General features: G+C 37.2%; 1 protein-coding gene, 1 long non-coding RNA gene and 1 other non-coding gene across 3 annotated transcripts; 2 read left to right on the top strand and 1 right to left on the bottom strand.

The window, feature by feature from the left end:
* The first annotated feature begins 7,779 nt into the window (after positions 1 to 7,779).
* LOC133037608 (small nucleolar RNA R71) lies at positions 7,780 to 7,886 on the top strand. The gene has a single exon (XR_009687700.1). It is a non-coding gene; the product is annotated as a small nucleolar RNA R71 (small nucleolar RNA).
* A 3,408-nt stretch (positions 7,887 to 11,294) lies between these two features.
* Positions 11,295 to 12,815, bottom strand: LOC115714877 (probable xyloglucan endotransglucosylase/hydrolase protein 33). The gene is made up of 4 exons (XM_030643639.2): positions 12,452 to 12,815; positions 12,260 to 12,360; positions 11,948 to 12,156; positions 11,295 to 11,859 (listed from the first exon to the last, which is right to left on the bottom strand). Exons 1-4 carry the CDS (start codon positions 12,681 to 12,683, stop codon positions 11,466 to 11,468), a joined length of 936 nt encoding a protein of 311 aa, XP_030499499.2. The 5' UTR covers positions 12,684 to 12,815; the 3' UTR covers positions 11,295 to 11,465.
* Positions 12,816 to 12,823: 8 nt separating this feature from the next.
* On the top strand, positions 12,824 to 14,023 carry LOC115714878 (uncharacterized). The gene is made up of 2 exons (XR_004011141.2): positions 12,824 to 12,913; positions 13,639 to 14,023. It is a non-coding gene; the product is annotated as an uncharacterized LOC115714878 (long non-coding RNA).
* The last annotated feature ends 2,388 nt before the right edge of the window (positions 14,024 to 16,411 follow it).

A 16,411-nucleotide genomic window follows, 5' to 3' on the forward strand; every position in this document is an offset into this window, starting at 1 on the left:
AGGTATGAGAAAAACTCCCTCTACTCGGAGTCCTCGTGGGGCTCCTCGGTGTTCGAAGCTGATGGGCCTCCCCACGGGTCTAGAACATGCTGAGGGAAGTCCGGGAACTTGGGATCAAAACGGGGCGTAGTCCTCTTGAATGCACGCTCCATGACGACGTCACGCTTCTGCTCATAATCCCACATCGCGTGCAATCGATCACACATTTGTTGTTGCACTTGCTCAAAGCGATCAAAGCGATCTACGGGAGGCTCCGTGGCTGAAGACGCCGCTGGGGTAGGCGTTGTTTTCGGGGCTCGAGGTGGACCAAAATTTATAGGCCCCCGAGGATTCAGAGCGCCTTCTTCCTTCCACATGGGTACACCCGCCTTGCGGCAAAGAGCAGTGATGGTAGCAGGGAGAAATAACTTCCCCTTCCCCCTGTGTGCACAATCAGCAATCTCTTGGGCAAGGACAGCCCCGACGTCAACATCCCAGCCCATTCTAATGCAATAGAGCATCCAGGCGCGGTCTCTGCTGACGGTCGAATCATGTGAAGTAGGGCAGAGAGCAGTTTGCACGAATGTATACCAACATTTCAACTCGTGCTCCAAATCAGTGCGCCGAAATCGAAGATTGCCATAACTATCCAAACTCCATTCAGATCCTGGCTTAGCGAGCGTCGGCATCATGTCACCCACAGTCTCGTCGCTCACCTGCCCTTTTTGCGCAGAGTATTGGCACTCGACAGAGCTTAACCCAAACAGGTCATTGATTGCTGCAGCTGAAAATGAGACTGGGACTTCACGCACCACCACTACAGTGGGCCATTCTTGGGATAGGAAGTTAGCATAAAATTCCTTGACAACTTCCATGACCGCTTGCTCTCTTTGTTGGACAAAAAGTCCCCAATCTCGCTGATGAATCGTGGCACTGACCCATTCGGGCAACTCATCAATGTCCTCAATATCGGCTACTAATCCACACTCCATATAAAATTCCCGATTGTCCACCTTCTCATGATACTTTGTCTCAGCTGCCGGGCAATGAAACTTAGGAATTTCATGCAGTGACTTCTTTTTATTCTTGTTGGCGGTCTTCTTAACTTTGGGCATTTTCTTTTCTTTGCACTCGCACACTACCCCAACACAATAAATTTTTTTTTTTTTTTTTGTTTTGTTTTTGTTTTTTTTTCACTGCTGCCCCTCAACACAGTAATACTCTTACAACGCACTTCACTGTTTACAACCTCCCATCTTGTTCAAAAATTTCCCAATCTGATCAACCACATCAACCTACTTTCACAGCAACTCATGCACAAAAATAATTCACTCCTCAACTAGCCATGGTACAATCCCCCTGTGTATATGATTCACACTTCCATATAATCAAGAGTTCAATATTTCAACCAAAGACACACAACAAACAGCCCCTTGTTCACCAACCACACTAACAATCAGCAACTAGCACACACGGCAAACCCACCAATCTGTCCAACACTACAACAAACTCCAGAACACCCAAATGATCACAACAAACAACCTCTGGTTCAAAATCACAACAATTTATACTGTCACTCCAGAAAGATTGCAAACCACACCCTCAATTTTTGAACTACACCATTTCAAAATATCAACTTTCACAGCAAAGCACTACACCACCAATTGAACTACTTCAGCAAAACCAAATGCAATTTTTTTATCCAAAACAAACATCCACCAATACTCACTCGGCAGCCAGGAATTTGTTCAAATACAAATTGAAAATTAAAAACAGCAATCTTGACAAACCAGGGATTTCGTTTGTGTGCACTGTAGAATTCGGTTGTTGCAGGTAGTGGTGATTCTGATGCGTGTAGGAGACTCGAGTCGTGTGCTTTGAGTGAAGTTCACTGGTGATGGGTCGAATGGATGATAGCCGAATGGAGGTTTGGTTCGCAGTGGCTGGTGCGGTTCGAAAAGCTTGGAGCTGGGCGATTTGGTGGTTCGAAGGTTGGGTTCACGGGCTGTGAATGGGATGTTTGTTGAGATGAGTGTTGTGAGGTATGGGTTGAGTCGAATGGCGAGCTGCTGGTGCGAGGTCTGTGGCGACGGGTTCAATGGTGGAAATGGAAGCTCGGGTTCAATGGAGCGGGTCGAGTGGTGTTGGACTGGACAATGGTGATTCTGGTGGGTTGGTGTCGACTTGGAGGTGGCTCGGGCTGCTATGGGATCAGGCGGGTTCGAACTTGGTGGGTGAATGGTGAGGTGCGATTTGGGTGAAGAAGGCTTCGGCTTGCTCTTGGCTGGTTCGGCTGTGTGATTTCTGTGGCTTTGAAACTGGTAGACGGCTGAGTGTGTGAAAAGGATGAAGGTGATGGTGGTAGGGTTGATGCTAAGTGGGCGGGTCAACATTGACTGGGGCCCAGTTGACCAAAAACTCAGGCCCAAACTGATTAAATTAAAGTGGGGTCTTTGTATCTCCAATATCAATTGGGCTCACTTAATTCAAAACTAAGTACACCCCAAATGATTATATGAACAAAAATAGAATTTTCCAATGATTGTATCATGAACAACATGGCAATCACATGTTTTTTTGTTTTTTCTGACAGACCATTCACTTTATTTTTATTCAAACCCCAGTTCATTTGATCAGCCTAGTACCAAAACACTTCTTGCTAAGCTTTTGCTATAGCAACTGAACAGCAACCTGCCACCCCAAACTTAATGTTTTTGCCCAATTCAAAACTTCTTCACTTCCACAGCTCCTTCACTTGACGCTCTGCACAAAGAAAAAAAAAAACACAATCTCAATTTCACCATGACAATTATTTATAGCTTATTATAATATATATAGATATAATTTCTTTTTTTTTTTCTTGTTTTTTTTTTTCTTTTGCTTTTCTTTTTTCTTGTTTTTTTTTTTTTTTTTTTTTTTCAAGGGGGCCTTTCACCGAATTTTTTTTTTTCGTCTCAATTCAATCTTTCTTTTTTTTTTTTCTCTCTTTAGGCACCCCAAATTACAATGATCAAGCATCTTTCAAAGAAATTGAGGTCTTCTCTCGGTTGACCTCGCCTCTCCAATAGTGTTTCAATCGCTGCCCGTTCACTTTAAATTCCCTCCCGGATTGTTGATCTTTCACTGTAATCGCACCAAAAGGAGTCACTTCTTGCACAAGAACGGGCGTACTAACGGGACTTTAATTTTCCCGGAAAGAGTTTGAGTCTTGAATTAAAAAGTAACACTTCTTGTCCTTTTGCAAAAACTCTTTCCTTGATTCTCTCATCATGCCATCTCTTTGTCTTCTCCTTGTACAATTTAGCATTCTCATAGGAAAACAAACGCAATTCATCCAACTCGTTCAGCTGTAACTTTCTTGCTTCTCCAGCTGCTGAAATATCCATATTGAGATGTTTTAGTGCCCAAAACGCCTTGTGTTCTAACTCCACGGGAAGATGGCATGCTTTCCCATAAACTAGGCGATATGGAGACATGCCCAGAGGAGTTTTATATGCTGTCCTATACGCCCAAAGTGCATCATCGAGGCGTTGGGACCAATCTTTTCTGTTGGGATTTACAACCTTCTCCAATATGCCTTTAATTTCCCGATTAGATATTTCAGCTTGCCCGTTGGTCTGTGGGTGGTATGCAGTAGCAATTTTGTGTTTTACACTATATTTTGCCAAGAGGGCAGCCAACACTTTGTTCACAAAGTGTGTTCCCTCATCACTTATCAACGCTCTAGGAGTCCCAAACCTTGTAAAAACATGTTTATGAAGGAACTTCATAACCACTCGAGCATCATTCTTGGGACTAGCAATTGCCTCCACCCACTTTGACACATAATCCACCGCCACTAGAATGTAGAGATTCCCAAAGGATTGTGGGAAAGGTCCCATGAAGTCGATACCCCACACGTCAAACAACTCCACCTCCAAGATACAATTAAGAGGCATTTCATTCCTGGCGGAGATATTTCCAACTCTCTGGCAGCGATCACATTGTTGAACAAAAGCATGAGCATCTTTAAAAATAGAAGGCCAATAATACCCGGATTGAAAAACCTTGGCCGCCGTGCGTTGTCCACCAAAATGACCACCATAAGGAGCTGAATGACAATGCTCCAAGATGCTTCTAACTTCACCCATTGGCACACATCTCCGCATAATACGATCGGGGCACTGCTTGTACAAGTATGGCTCATCCCAAAAATAAAACTTGCTATCATGAAGGAACTTTTTGAGCTGCTGCTTGGTAAAATCAGGTGGATGGGCACCTCCAACTAAGTAATTGACAATGTCTGCATACCATGGTACCCGTGTTTGCTCTACCAATAGCAGTTGCTCATCTGGGAATGAGTCTTGAATTTGGAATTCTCCCTCTAAGTGGCTGCTGTGATTGTTAGTTTCCAACCTAGAGAGATGATCCGCCACTTTGTTTTCTGCCCCTTTTCTGTCTCGAATTTCCAAGTCAAACTCTTGTAGCAACAAAACCCAACGAATAAGCCTCGGTTTAGAATCTTTCTTGGTTATCAAATACTTGATTGCCGAATGGTCAGTATACACAACCACCTTGGTTCCCACAAGATATGATCTGAATTTCTCAAAGGCAAAAACCACCGCTAGCAACTCTTTCTCAGTAGTGGTGTAGTTAATTTGGGCATCAACAAGAGTTTTGCTTGCATAATAAATGGAATGAAAGATCTTATTCTTCCGCTGCCCTAGAACAGCCCCAACGGCAAAATCACTTGCATCACACATGAGTTCAAAGGGCAATGACCAATCGGGTGCTACAATCACGGGGGCCGTAACAAGAGCTGTCTTCAACTTCAAAAATGCTTCATTACATTCAGCGGTAAACTCAAATGGTCTATTTTGCTCTAGCAAGTTACACAAGGGTTTGGACACCTTAGAAAAGTCTTTAATGAAACGCCTATAGAAACCCGCGTGTCCAAGGAAGCTTCTAATGCCTTTCACCGTGGTAGGGGCTGGTAGCTTCTCAATCACTTCTAACTTTGCCTTGTCAACTTCTATCCCCTTGCTAGACACTTTGTGACCCAACACAATACCCTCTTGAACCATGAAGTGGCATTTTTCCCAATTCAGCACCAAGTTGGTTTCTTCACATCTTGCTAACACTCTTTCCAAATTCTCCAAACACACCCCAAATGAATCCCCGTAGATAGAGAAGTCATCCATGAATATCTCCAAAATACTTTCAGCCATATCCGAGAAAATAGCCATCATACACCTTTGGAAAGTCGCGGGAGCATTGCACAATCCAAATGGCATCCTCCTAAAGGCAAAGGTACCATATGGACAAGTGAAGGTGGTTTTCTCTTGATCTTCCGGTGCTATAGAAATCTGGTTGTAACCCGAATATCCGTCAAGAAAGCAATAAAACTCTTTTCCCGCCAAACGATCCAACATTTGGTCAATAAATGGCAGCGGGAAATGATCCTTCCGAGTAGCCTTGTTTAGCTTCCGGTAGTCCATACACACCCTCCAACCGGTCACGGTTCGAGTAGGAATCAACTCATTGTTTGCATTAGCCACCACCGTGACTCCGCCTTTCTTGGGCACACATTGAACAGGACTAACCCATGAGCTATCCGAAATTGGGTACACAATACCATAATCTAGCCACTTGATCACTTCTTTTCGCACCACTTCTTTCATGACGGGATTCAATCTTCGCTGATGCTCAACAGAATTACTACAACCAGCTTCTAAAAGTATCTTGTGCGTGCAAATCGTTGGACTAATACCCCTTATGTCCGCCATAGTCCACCCGATTGCTTTCTTATGCTTTTTCAACACCTCTAGCAAAGCACCTTCATTTTCAACTACCAAGTTTGATGCTATAATAACTGGCAGCGTGTCATTCTCCCCCAAATAGGCATACTTCAGATGGCTTGGCAAGGGTTTCAACTCCAACTTCGGTGGTTCTTGGATGGAGGGTTTTGGAGGCTTAAAATTACTTTCCTTCAACTCCAAAGATTCAAAGGGCTTCTTGAAGTTAGGAGTAGGTTGCAATGGCTCCACCCAAGCAACTTGGTTGTCTTCATCTTCACTCAAGGCTTCAAGCTCATCAAAAGAACTTATAAATTTCTCATCCCTCCAAGCTTCCTTCTGAAATTTTTCAGCCACTAGCGAGTCAATTACACTTATGCGGGAACACTCTTCTATCTCATCCGGAAATCTCATAGCATTGAACACATTAAAGGTGACTTTTTGATCATTCACCCTCATTGTGAGCTCCCCATTTTGCACATCAATCAGAGTTCTCCCGGTAGCAAGGAATGGTCGACCCAAGATAATAGGCACATCTCGATCAGCTTCATAGTCTAGGATGATGAAATCAGCTGGAAAAATGAACTTGTCAACCTGTACTAGAACATCTTCTATTTTTCCTTCCGGATGGGCCATGGACCTGTCAGCAAGTTGCAATGTAACAGTTGTAGGACGTGCTTCACCAATACCCAACTTCTTAAAGATCAACATAGGCATGAGGTTGATGCTTGCACCCAAATCACATAAGGCTCTTCCAACATCCCGCCCCCTAATAGAACAAGGGATTGTAAAACTACCCGGATCCTTCAACTTCGGTGGAATCTTACTTTTCAACATGGCGCTGCATCCTTCGGTAAGAGCTACAGTTTCAAACTCCCCCAACCTCCTTTTCTTCGTCAAAATGTCTTTTAAGAACTTGACATAATTTGGCATTTGCTCCAATGCTTCCACCAATGGAATATTGATATGGAGCTGCTTCAACACATCTAAAAACTTCTTGAATTGCCCATCTTGCTGCTGTTTCCGAAATCTTTGAGGAAATGGAAGGGGTGGTTTAGTACATACTGGTGTGGATTGCTGACTGTCAGATTGCTGACCCGATGCTGTATCAACTGGTCTGGTATCAGCAATTTTCTGGGCAGTTTTTTTACTCAACTTTTCGTCATTTTGGATTGAAGTGGGCTCCCCACTACCCTTTATTTCCTCCTCGGAATTTTGCAGATGCTTGCCACTCCTCAAGTGAATGGATTTGCATTGCTCCTTTCCATCCCTCCTTGGATTCTCCGTGTCACTAGGCAAAGAACCTTGCGGCCTAGCTTTCAATTCATTGGCCAAATGTCCAAGTTGCAACTCTAAGTTTCGAAGAGAGGCAGCTTGACTTTATATCACCGCATCATTTTTTGCCATATAATCCCGCATTAGACTTTCCAAAGAACTTGGTTGGGCATTTTGAGCATGTTGTGAATGTCGGGGTTGTTGTGAAAAACCCGGTGGATATGCTTGTCTTCCTTGGGCTGGTGCGGTGCTTGAGCTTGCTCCTTGACCCCCCCAAGACAAATTAGGATGATTCTTCCATGCTTGATTGTAAGAGTTTGAGAATGCCCCATTGTTTCTATTAAAATTCTGATTTCCCATGTAACAAACGGACTCTGGATTAGATGGACACTTCTCAAACGCATGCCCTTCTCCACAAAACACACATGAGACATCATCACTTTGAATGGCAGCAGCTGGTTGAATATTTTTAGCGTTCCCAATACTCAAATTCTTCAAAACATTCGTCATGGAAGCCATTTGAGCTGTCAAAGCTGTTATTGCATCCACCTCAAGGACTCCCGCCACTTTTCTACTTGTTGGAGCTCTAGTGTTGGACCATTGGTAGTTGTTACTTGCAATGGTCTCCAAAATCTCAAATGCTTCATTGTAAGACTTCGACAAAATAGCACCATTGGCCGATGCATCTAACACCATTCGAGAAGCGGCATTCAAGCCATTATAAAAAGTCTCCATCTGAATACAATGTGGAATGCCATGATGTGGACACTTTCGCAAGAGTTCTTTAAACCTCTCCCACGCATCACTTGTGGACTCATCTTCAAGTTGCTGAAAAGACATGATCTCACTTCTGAATTTTGCATTTCTAGTAGGAGGAAAGTATTTCCTCAAAAACTTCTCAGCAAGGTCATTCCAGTTGGTCACAGAATCAGGCGGTAAAGTGTTGAGCCATGATCTAGCTCGGTCTCGTAGTGAGAATGGGAATAGCTTCAACCTTAACACCTCTTCACTTACTCCTTGGATCTTGAAAGAATCACTCACCTCCAAGAATGAACGGAGATGGAGGTGAGGATCTTCAGTTGGCAACCCGCTGAATTGCCCCACGGTTTGGAGCATTTGAAACATCACTGGCTTGAGCTCAAAGTGCGGTGCTTGTATTTCAGGCCTCACAATGCCTGGATTGAGCTCATTAAACATGGGGGCTGCATACTCCCTTATAGCCCTTGCTCGATCATCTGCCAATATGACGGGATTAGCAATTTGTGGAGCAACCCCATCATCATCAAAATTTTCAGCCATGATGTCTCGGCCCTTAGCCTTTTGAACCCTTCTTCTTCTTCGGAATGTACGTTCAATCTCGGGATCAATAGGAGCAAGTTCAAAGTCCTCTTGTTGGTTCATACACTATAGATACCTGAGATTTCAAAGACAAACCAGCAAGATTAAAAGCACAAAAATTCTTAGAATGTCAATTAGTTGATAAAACAAAATTTAGAACTTAAAGTCCCCGGCAACGGCGCCAAAAACTTGTTGTGAAAATTATATTGCTTTATAATTGCGCAAGTGTACACAATCACAAACAAGTAATACAATGATAAGTAATCAAAGTTCGTCTCCACAGGGACTTTTTACTAAATAATGTTAAATCAACTAAACGTAATTCCAAGAATTTCAAATAAAAATAAAATAAAGTCACACATGTAATTCACGAGAAAAATCTATAGCCTTGAATCTAAACTTGAGAACTAATTTTTTTAAACTAAATAAACTAAAAATAAGAAACTAAAAGTGATTAAAATGGTGGTAATTTCAGATTAGGAAAATAGACTTGGGTGATTAATTTCCACTTGTATGTCCCAGTTGATACAAAGAATGACTCAAAGAATGACTCAAAGAATCCCGCAGTTAACAAATTTCAAAAAAACCAGCAAGCTTTTTCCAAAACTTGCAAATAACCATTCATAATCTCACAATGCATTCCTACATCAGTTTAGATCACAAATAGCCCAATAAAGCATCAAATCCTTAGTTATACATGGTAGCAAAATATTCCTATTTCACTACTAATTAATACCTAAAAGTAAAGGTAAAAATCATGCATCAATTAGAAGGGTTCAACTAGGTCTTACTTTTCCAAGTAAGATCTAGCTTGCTAAATGTTAAAAATGGCCAAAAATTAACATTCATTCAACATTTCATCACAACTAATTGAACTAAGCCAAGATTACTTCATCATTGCAAAATCCAAACACTAGTCCATACAAGGGTTCATAACCACCCAAATCTCAAAAAGTTTAGTGCATAGCTGAAATTAAAAACTCAAAACTAGAAAACATATTGTTCATGGAATTAAAAAGAACTTGAAGAGAAGGAAATGATACAAACGAAGTAGAGAGCAAGGGAAATGAGTGATGAGCTCAAATCCTTTCTTTGAATGTTGCCTTCTTCTCCTTCTTCTCAATCTTCTTCTTCTTTGTACTCTTCTTCCTTCTTTGTACTTAGAAACTTTCTTTTTTTCTCTGCTGTATTTTTCGTACTAGTATTCAAGTGCAGCCACCTCTCATCTATTCATCCTCTTTTTCCTCCTTGCTCCCCAATTAGGGTACCAAAGTTTACCCTAATTGGAAATCCCAATCATCACCCACTTGTCCTTCATTTTCCACATGTTTGTTGAGTCAATAGCCAAATTCCGCCACCTCAGCTCGTTTTTCTTTTCATTAAAGCCAGCTGGACATTCTGCCAAAATAAACTTACTGGGCTGACGAATTGCTACGCGATGAGTGCTACAGCAATGCCAGTCAGCAATAATCATTTTCCTGCTCCTTTTTCCCCTTGTCCCAAAAATTTTCAAATACCTATTCTTGTATTTTTTCTGCTTAAAACACATAAAAACAATAACATAAGTCTATTTAACACTTACTAACACACACACTTTCATTTATTACAAAGACACAACAAACTAGACACAATTACACAATATAAACATTAATTGATCCACAATTCACATTAAATTCAAGCTTAAAGATATGATAATAACTCTAAATCTTAGAGTTATCAACGATATTCTCTAATTTTTTTTTTAAGTTATATAGGATATGCTATTTAATTAATACTAATAACAGTATGACACTAAAGAGGGTGTTTGGTACCAATAATACTCCTTAGCAATTCTATATAAATATATGCTTGGTAGAGTGTAGCTTAATTAGCTGTGAATTGGTTGGAACTTTTTAAATAAAAAAGACATTGGAATGTGGAAATGTCAATTTAGGTTTATTATTTTTATGAGACAGATAAGATGGGTTCACAATTGGTACTATGTCTATTTATATGTATGTAATGTATTCACTTTCTTCCTTGTAATTTCCTTTTCTCATTTTTTGGACATAATAATCAATGGAAGCTTGAGATTATTATAGTTGGTGACTTAATTATTAAGTGGCTACCATAAATTATATATTCATGAATCTATCGGCGGTGTCCTATTACCATTACTCCACCCTAATTTCAAGACGTGTTCTTAATTGATATCATTTACTATTATGCTATTAAGTTTTGAATAATCCTACAGGTCGTCCAGTATTGGGCAAAAAAATTTAATTAATTTTTTTTTTTATGTATAGTGGTAAATACTTAAAAATATAATTATGTAATTTTTTTAATAAAATGTTGATTGTAGTATCTTAAAAAAATAAATTAAGTATTTTTTTTTTAAAAAAATAATTATATTTTTTAATAAATAATAGTAAAAACACAAACTATAATATTTTTAAAAATAAATTTGGAATTTTTTTATTAAAGAATTTTTTAGGCTTGTGTAAGGAGCCTTAACGAGCCTTGGGGTGGGTTCCTACGTCTTCTTGTTGTTGCATATTTTATGAGTGTTAAAGAATATAAACATTTCTGTCTTCTGCCCCATTTTTGAGTTGGTCCTCAATCCTACAATACATATTCTTAAGGAGATGTTTCGGTAGACTTTTATCTGTTTTGGTATTTAGGAAAATTTTTCAATTTCTTTTTCTCACGTTGTAATTATTTAAGATGGTAAATTTTAAAAAAAATTTTAAATACCAAATGATTTTCCTCAATTACTTTATATATAAATATTTTAGAAAAATTAACTACAAAATTATTTCAAATACTAAAATGAATAAAAATGTATTAGTACATCTATTTCGTTTGGTTGTATATTTCATCAAAACACCAAACCAAAGATAATAACTAGCCAATATTAATGATTAGGCAAACAAGATAAACCCAAATTCAATCATGAAATAAAATCACTATAATTAGATCAGAGCTTTATAATATAGGATGGTAATAAATTGGGTGTTACAACTTACAGTATAATGCAATTTATTTATTAGATAAAAAAAATCATTAATAAAAAAAAAAAAACTACATGGTAGAGCCTTGTGAAATTTCTTGTACTCTGATTCATTTGCACTCAGGAGGTAAGACTTTGAATCTTGATGTGTCTTTACAATAAGAATAAAGCATGAGCTTTCTTCTAGCCCAATCCATGGCTGTAACTTGTTGTTTCGAAAGAGTGGCAAACTCATGTCCCTCAACTGGGTCCAAACTCGAAGGGTTGTTCTTCTTAGAACACAACGAAACACTATCATTTTGTTTCGAATAAACACACCCATTCATCTCCATTTCTGTAAAAGAAGCTGTAAACGGTGCGTTTTTGTAGTTAACTGGGTATTTTCCACCATGAGTTGCCCACTGTGAACCATCCCATATGGTTGCATATACTGACATGGGTTTTAATGGGAAAACAGCATTGTTTCGAGGAAATTCTCTAACTGGTACATTGTCAACGAAAAACCTGAAAATTTTCAAATGGGTATGTCTTAAAAGGTGATATTTTTAATGGGAAAGTTTTGATTTTTGATTTTTAATGGTATTTTTCTTACACTATGTGATGACTATTCCAGAGGATGCTGTAATGGTGGTGCTGTGTAGTTGGGTCAAACCAGAGGTAGAATTTCTCTTCTCTACCTGTGTTAACACTTCCATTTGCATATACATTTGTTTGAAAAATCCAATCTTTTCTCCTGTCATGACCAAGTAATTCTATGTCTATTTCATCATGATTGTGTGGGAAATCATCTGCATTAGACAACTGCAATATGTTGTTTTGTAAGTCTTGCATGTGTCACATAAAAAAGTCTTTATCTTTTTCTGTTATAAAAAACATTGGAAAAATAGAAGTGATCATAGCTTACATAAAAAGCCACTACAACACCAGAAGAAAGACCAGATGGTAGTTTAATTGCAGCACTAAAGAATCCATATTGGTATTTGTTTTTAGAGGCTAATCCAGAACCTGTACCAAAACCAGAACCAAGTATAAGAAAATTAGAACGAAATTCAGATAAATAAAAACATAATGTTGGCTTAAATTTAAAGGATTTTACCTGAGGATTTGTCAAGAGTAAGAGTTGCTATGGAACCATTACTAGTGAGCTTTATATGTGAGTCTCCATAGAAGTTAGAATATCCATCACTAACAGGAATTTTAGGAAAAAGATCTGTTAAATGTGTAACACTTGGAGGTGTGTAATGCCTAATGCTTCCAGAAGAAACCAATACTGTAATGCAAAAGAATAAGAAAACAGAAAAGGGTAATTGAGTTTGCCAAAATGCCATGTTTTTTTTTTCTATTGAACTTTGACTTAGAGAACTTGTGGTTGATATCTCTTTTTATTGGGAGGTTTTAGTGAGGTTCGTAATCTTGATTGGTTGTTAATTAGCTGGCTATATCTTTGATAATATCTCTTGTTATTAAAGGTTTTGAAGCTTTAAGACAAATATCAAAAAGATGATATGGGATGGATTTGAGAAAGTTTGGCAGGACTTGTTGTGGGGGCTATTCAAAGGTCTGAAATTATCTTTTTCTTAGCTTTTGGGACCCCCCTAGAGAATAATTACACAATAAATTTCAAGTTTTTAGTTAAGATAGTGACCAATTGTAACAATCTTGAAAAGGCAATATTTTGGTTCAAAGTGGTTGTTTCACTATTGTTCAAGCTGTTAAGGTTTGGTATCATATCATTATTAGTATTATTAAGTATTCGGTATTACATATTTTAGTTTAACAATTATTATAAAAAATTACCATCTATTGGCCAAACGTTAAGTTCTTAATAGCAATGCTCATATACAAATATTTGGCTAACTAGACTTAAGTAAACCTTTATTAGTATAGTGCATATAAATTACACATAAACTTGACAAACACTTGTATTCATTTAGAATCTCACTTGGACATAAAAAACAGGGGGTAGTAGTGAGTAGAAAATGTCATTGTTTCTTGACAAAACTAGATTTTGCCAGAAGTGTGTTGGCTGGCTCAGATAGATATTGTTTGAATTTTGATATGACATTGACAGGAGTACATAGCACATATGTACTAAACAATAAAAAGGCCATGCAAGTAGCCACAAAAAGCTTTGAAACAACATAACAACATCTAACACTAACTAACTACTATCTTACACATTAGTTTGTCCATACTCTGCAAATTGATGACTTTTATATATTTGTTTATATTAAAATTGAGTCATGTCATGTCTAGTAAATTGGTTTATTCATATTACTGCAGAAAACAGAGTATCTTTTTTTATACAAATCTGATCTGAGAGCCAGCCTGTGTGTTGAATGAATGAAAGATCAATTGAGAAGAAGCCAAAGGGAGAGAGTTGGAGAGTGATAAACAAAGAGAAGAGAGTATCTGATTTTGCACATGCTGTTGATTCCTAGGCCAATTTTGATTTGATATACACTTGTCAAGATGGAGGCCAAAAGACAAAAAATTATCTTATTAGGGGCCAAAAATATAATTTATAAAAGATATGTAATAATTATATATGTTAATTATATATTTGAATTTAATTGATTTATATAAAGTTTGAAAAGTGACAATCTTTTTTATATTTAGAAAATCTGTCATAAAAGGTAAGTTTTATGAATACATTAATTTCTATTTTTTTCAGCTGTGTTAACCTGATCTTATATGAGTTTCCTAATTAGTTTGATCAGATTTCTTGTGAAGAAAACCAAATTAAGACTTTCCTTTTCTGTAAAAGAAAAATCGCACTTACTGCTCAAGATTTTGTAAGTACACAAGCAAAATTTTTTGGGCTGATTGAAGATCATTTTTAGAGAAGTTTCTTGTGAGCTATGGTCTCGTTTAGACTGTGTATGAGCTGTCAATAAGGTGTATATTGATTATAAATACACCTTATAGCAGCTAGGTTCAGTATCTCTTTCACATCTTTATATTTCATTCATATCTTGTAAGAAAAAGTGTCTTTGTTGTGTAGATGAGAGAGTGTTCATCTCTTCTGCCGTGTTTATGTATTTTGTATTGTATTGAGTTTGTAATCAAGTCTACAAAAGAAGAAAAACAACAGTGCTACCTTCGGGATAAGGTTCTACAGGCTTTCAGAGGATAGCTTTTCAAGTCTTGCCTCGCGAGGAAGCAAGCACTCTTCAAAGAGATCGAAAGGAGTTCGAGCACTTGAAGTTTCATCAAGATTCAGTTAGAAGGTGGTATACATCAAGCTTGTGGCATACAATAAGAGGGATTCTATTTATGCATAAGTCAATTACTTTGTATTTTTGAGATCTATCTAATGAATCTTATCTATGGGCGTGACCCCGTAGACTAGTAACAATCTACAAGGATTGTTGATACCACGTATAAATATCTTGTGTGTTTTTATTTTTTTTTGGACTGTTTATTTTCTACTTTTATCTTGTAGTTACGGAGTTGTGTTCTGTAGCTACATAATAACTGTTTCGGTACCATATTTATTATTCCGTATTTAATTCATTAATTAGTTAAATAAAAAATTAGTAATATTAAAATATAAAATTTCAATTGGTATCAGAGTAAGTCATTAAACTCTTAGTGAGATCTTGAGTTTATTTTATTACATTTGAATTGTTTTATGTGAGATGTCGTTGTTTGTAGAAGGAAGCTCCATTACTCGACCACCCATGTTCAATGACTCGAATTATCCATATTCGAAGGTCAGAATCAGATCATTTATTAAGTCACAAGATAAGAAGGCATGGAGAGCTATACTTTCAAGTTGGTCTCGACCTATTAAAAATGATGATGAAGGTAATGCTAAGGTAAAACTTGAACTTAATTGAACTACTAAAGATGAAAATTATCTGATTATAATAATAAAGCTTTGCATGGTATTTTTAATGGTATTGGTGAAGGCTTTATTGAATTGATATAATCTTGTGAATCTTTAAAGGAGACATGAGAAATCCTTCAAACTTAGTTTGAAGATACCGCTGATGTAAAGAGATCACGTTTTACCATGTTGCAAACTAGATTCAATGAATTAAGAACGTCAAAAATTGAAACTTAATATGAATTTTATGAAAGATTATTTGATATTGCTAATGAATTTTTTTCCTTGGGAAAAAAATTAGATAAATTTGTGTTGGTTCGAAAAATCATTCGTGTGCTTCTTGATAGATTTGACACGAAATACTAGCAATGGAATAGGCAAAATTTTTTGGCAAATTAAGAAAAAGGGTAAGTCAAACTCTTCAAATGAGAAAAGCAAAGGTATTCTCTTTAAAGTTTTTGAAAAATATGTTTCTGATTATGAGGATGATGATGAATTGGCTAATTTTCAAAAGCACATGATAAATGTTGAAAATAAAAAGAATTTCTCAAAAATTCCAAAAGGTAATTATGTATCTGATTATTTTGTCCCCAATAATAAAAAGGGTATTTAATGCAGAAAATGCAAAGGGCATGGTCATATTCAATCTGAATGTGTCAATACCTTGAAAAAGAATAAAAAGGATTTTAATGTTACTTGGAGTTTCGATGATTTTAAAAATAGTGAAGATGAAAATATTATTTGAACAAGTGTTTTGTCAAGTAATTTATAGAAAAAATAAAAGAAAAGAAAAGTTTTGTGTTTAAACAATACATTGACTGATGACAATGATAAATGAGCTCTTTCATATTCAAATGAGTCAGAACTTGATGAAGGATCATTGACAAAATCTTACAAGGTAATGTTTGGTAAGTTGATGTAAATTTGTGATGAAAACTGTTCCTTAGTAAAATTTAATAAAGAGTTATCTCACAACATCAAAGATCTTGAAGAGAAAAATACATGTTGTGAATCTGAATTGATTTCAAAAAATTCTAAAATTGTATATTTAACTAAGAAACTTGAAAAATTGAAAAGAAATGTTAAAATGCTAAATCTAGGTTCTAACATTTTTAAGAGGTTCAAAAGTCAAGACAAACGAGTCATGCTGGTTTGGGTTTTATTAAGGCTCAATTTAAATCAAATACTAAATTTGAAAATTTGATTTCTGGATGTTCTGACATT

Source organism: Cannabis sativa, chromosome 4 (genome assembly GCF_029168945.1).
Source record: "Cannabis sativa cultivar Pink pepper isolate KNU-18-1 chromosome 4, ASM2916894v1, whole genome shotgun sequence".
NCBI classification, from domain to species: Eukaryota; Viridiplantae; Streptophyta; class Magnoliopsida; order Rosales; family Cannabaceae; genus Cannabis; species Cannabis sativa.

Bases quoted from the DNA above. Each gene is read 5' to 3' on its own strand.
- LOC115714877 (XM_030643639.2), bottom strand. From the start codon at position 12,683: ATGGCATTTTGGCAAACTCAATTACCCTTTTCTGTTTTCTTATTCTTT. The intron at 12,157-12,259 runs GTAAGCTATGAT...AACATATTGCAG, and splicing joins GTGTTGTAGTGGCTTTTTAT to TTGTCTAATGCAGATGATTT. The intron at 11,860-11,947 runs GTAAGAAAAATA...GAAAATTTTCAG, and splicing joins TGGAATAGTCATCACATAGT to GTTTTTCGTTGACAATGTAC.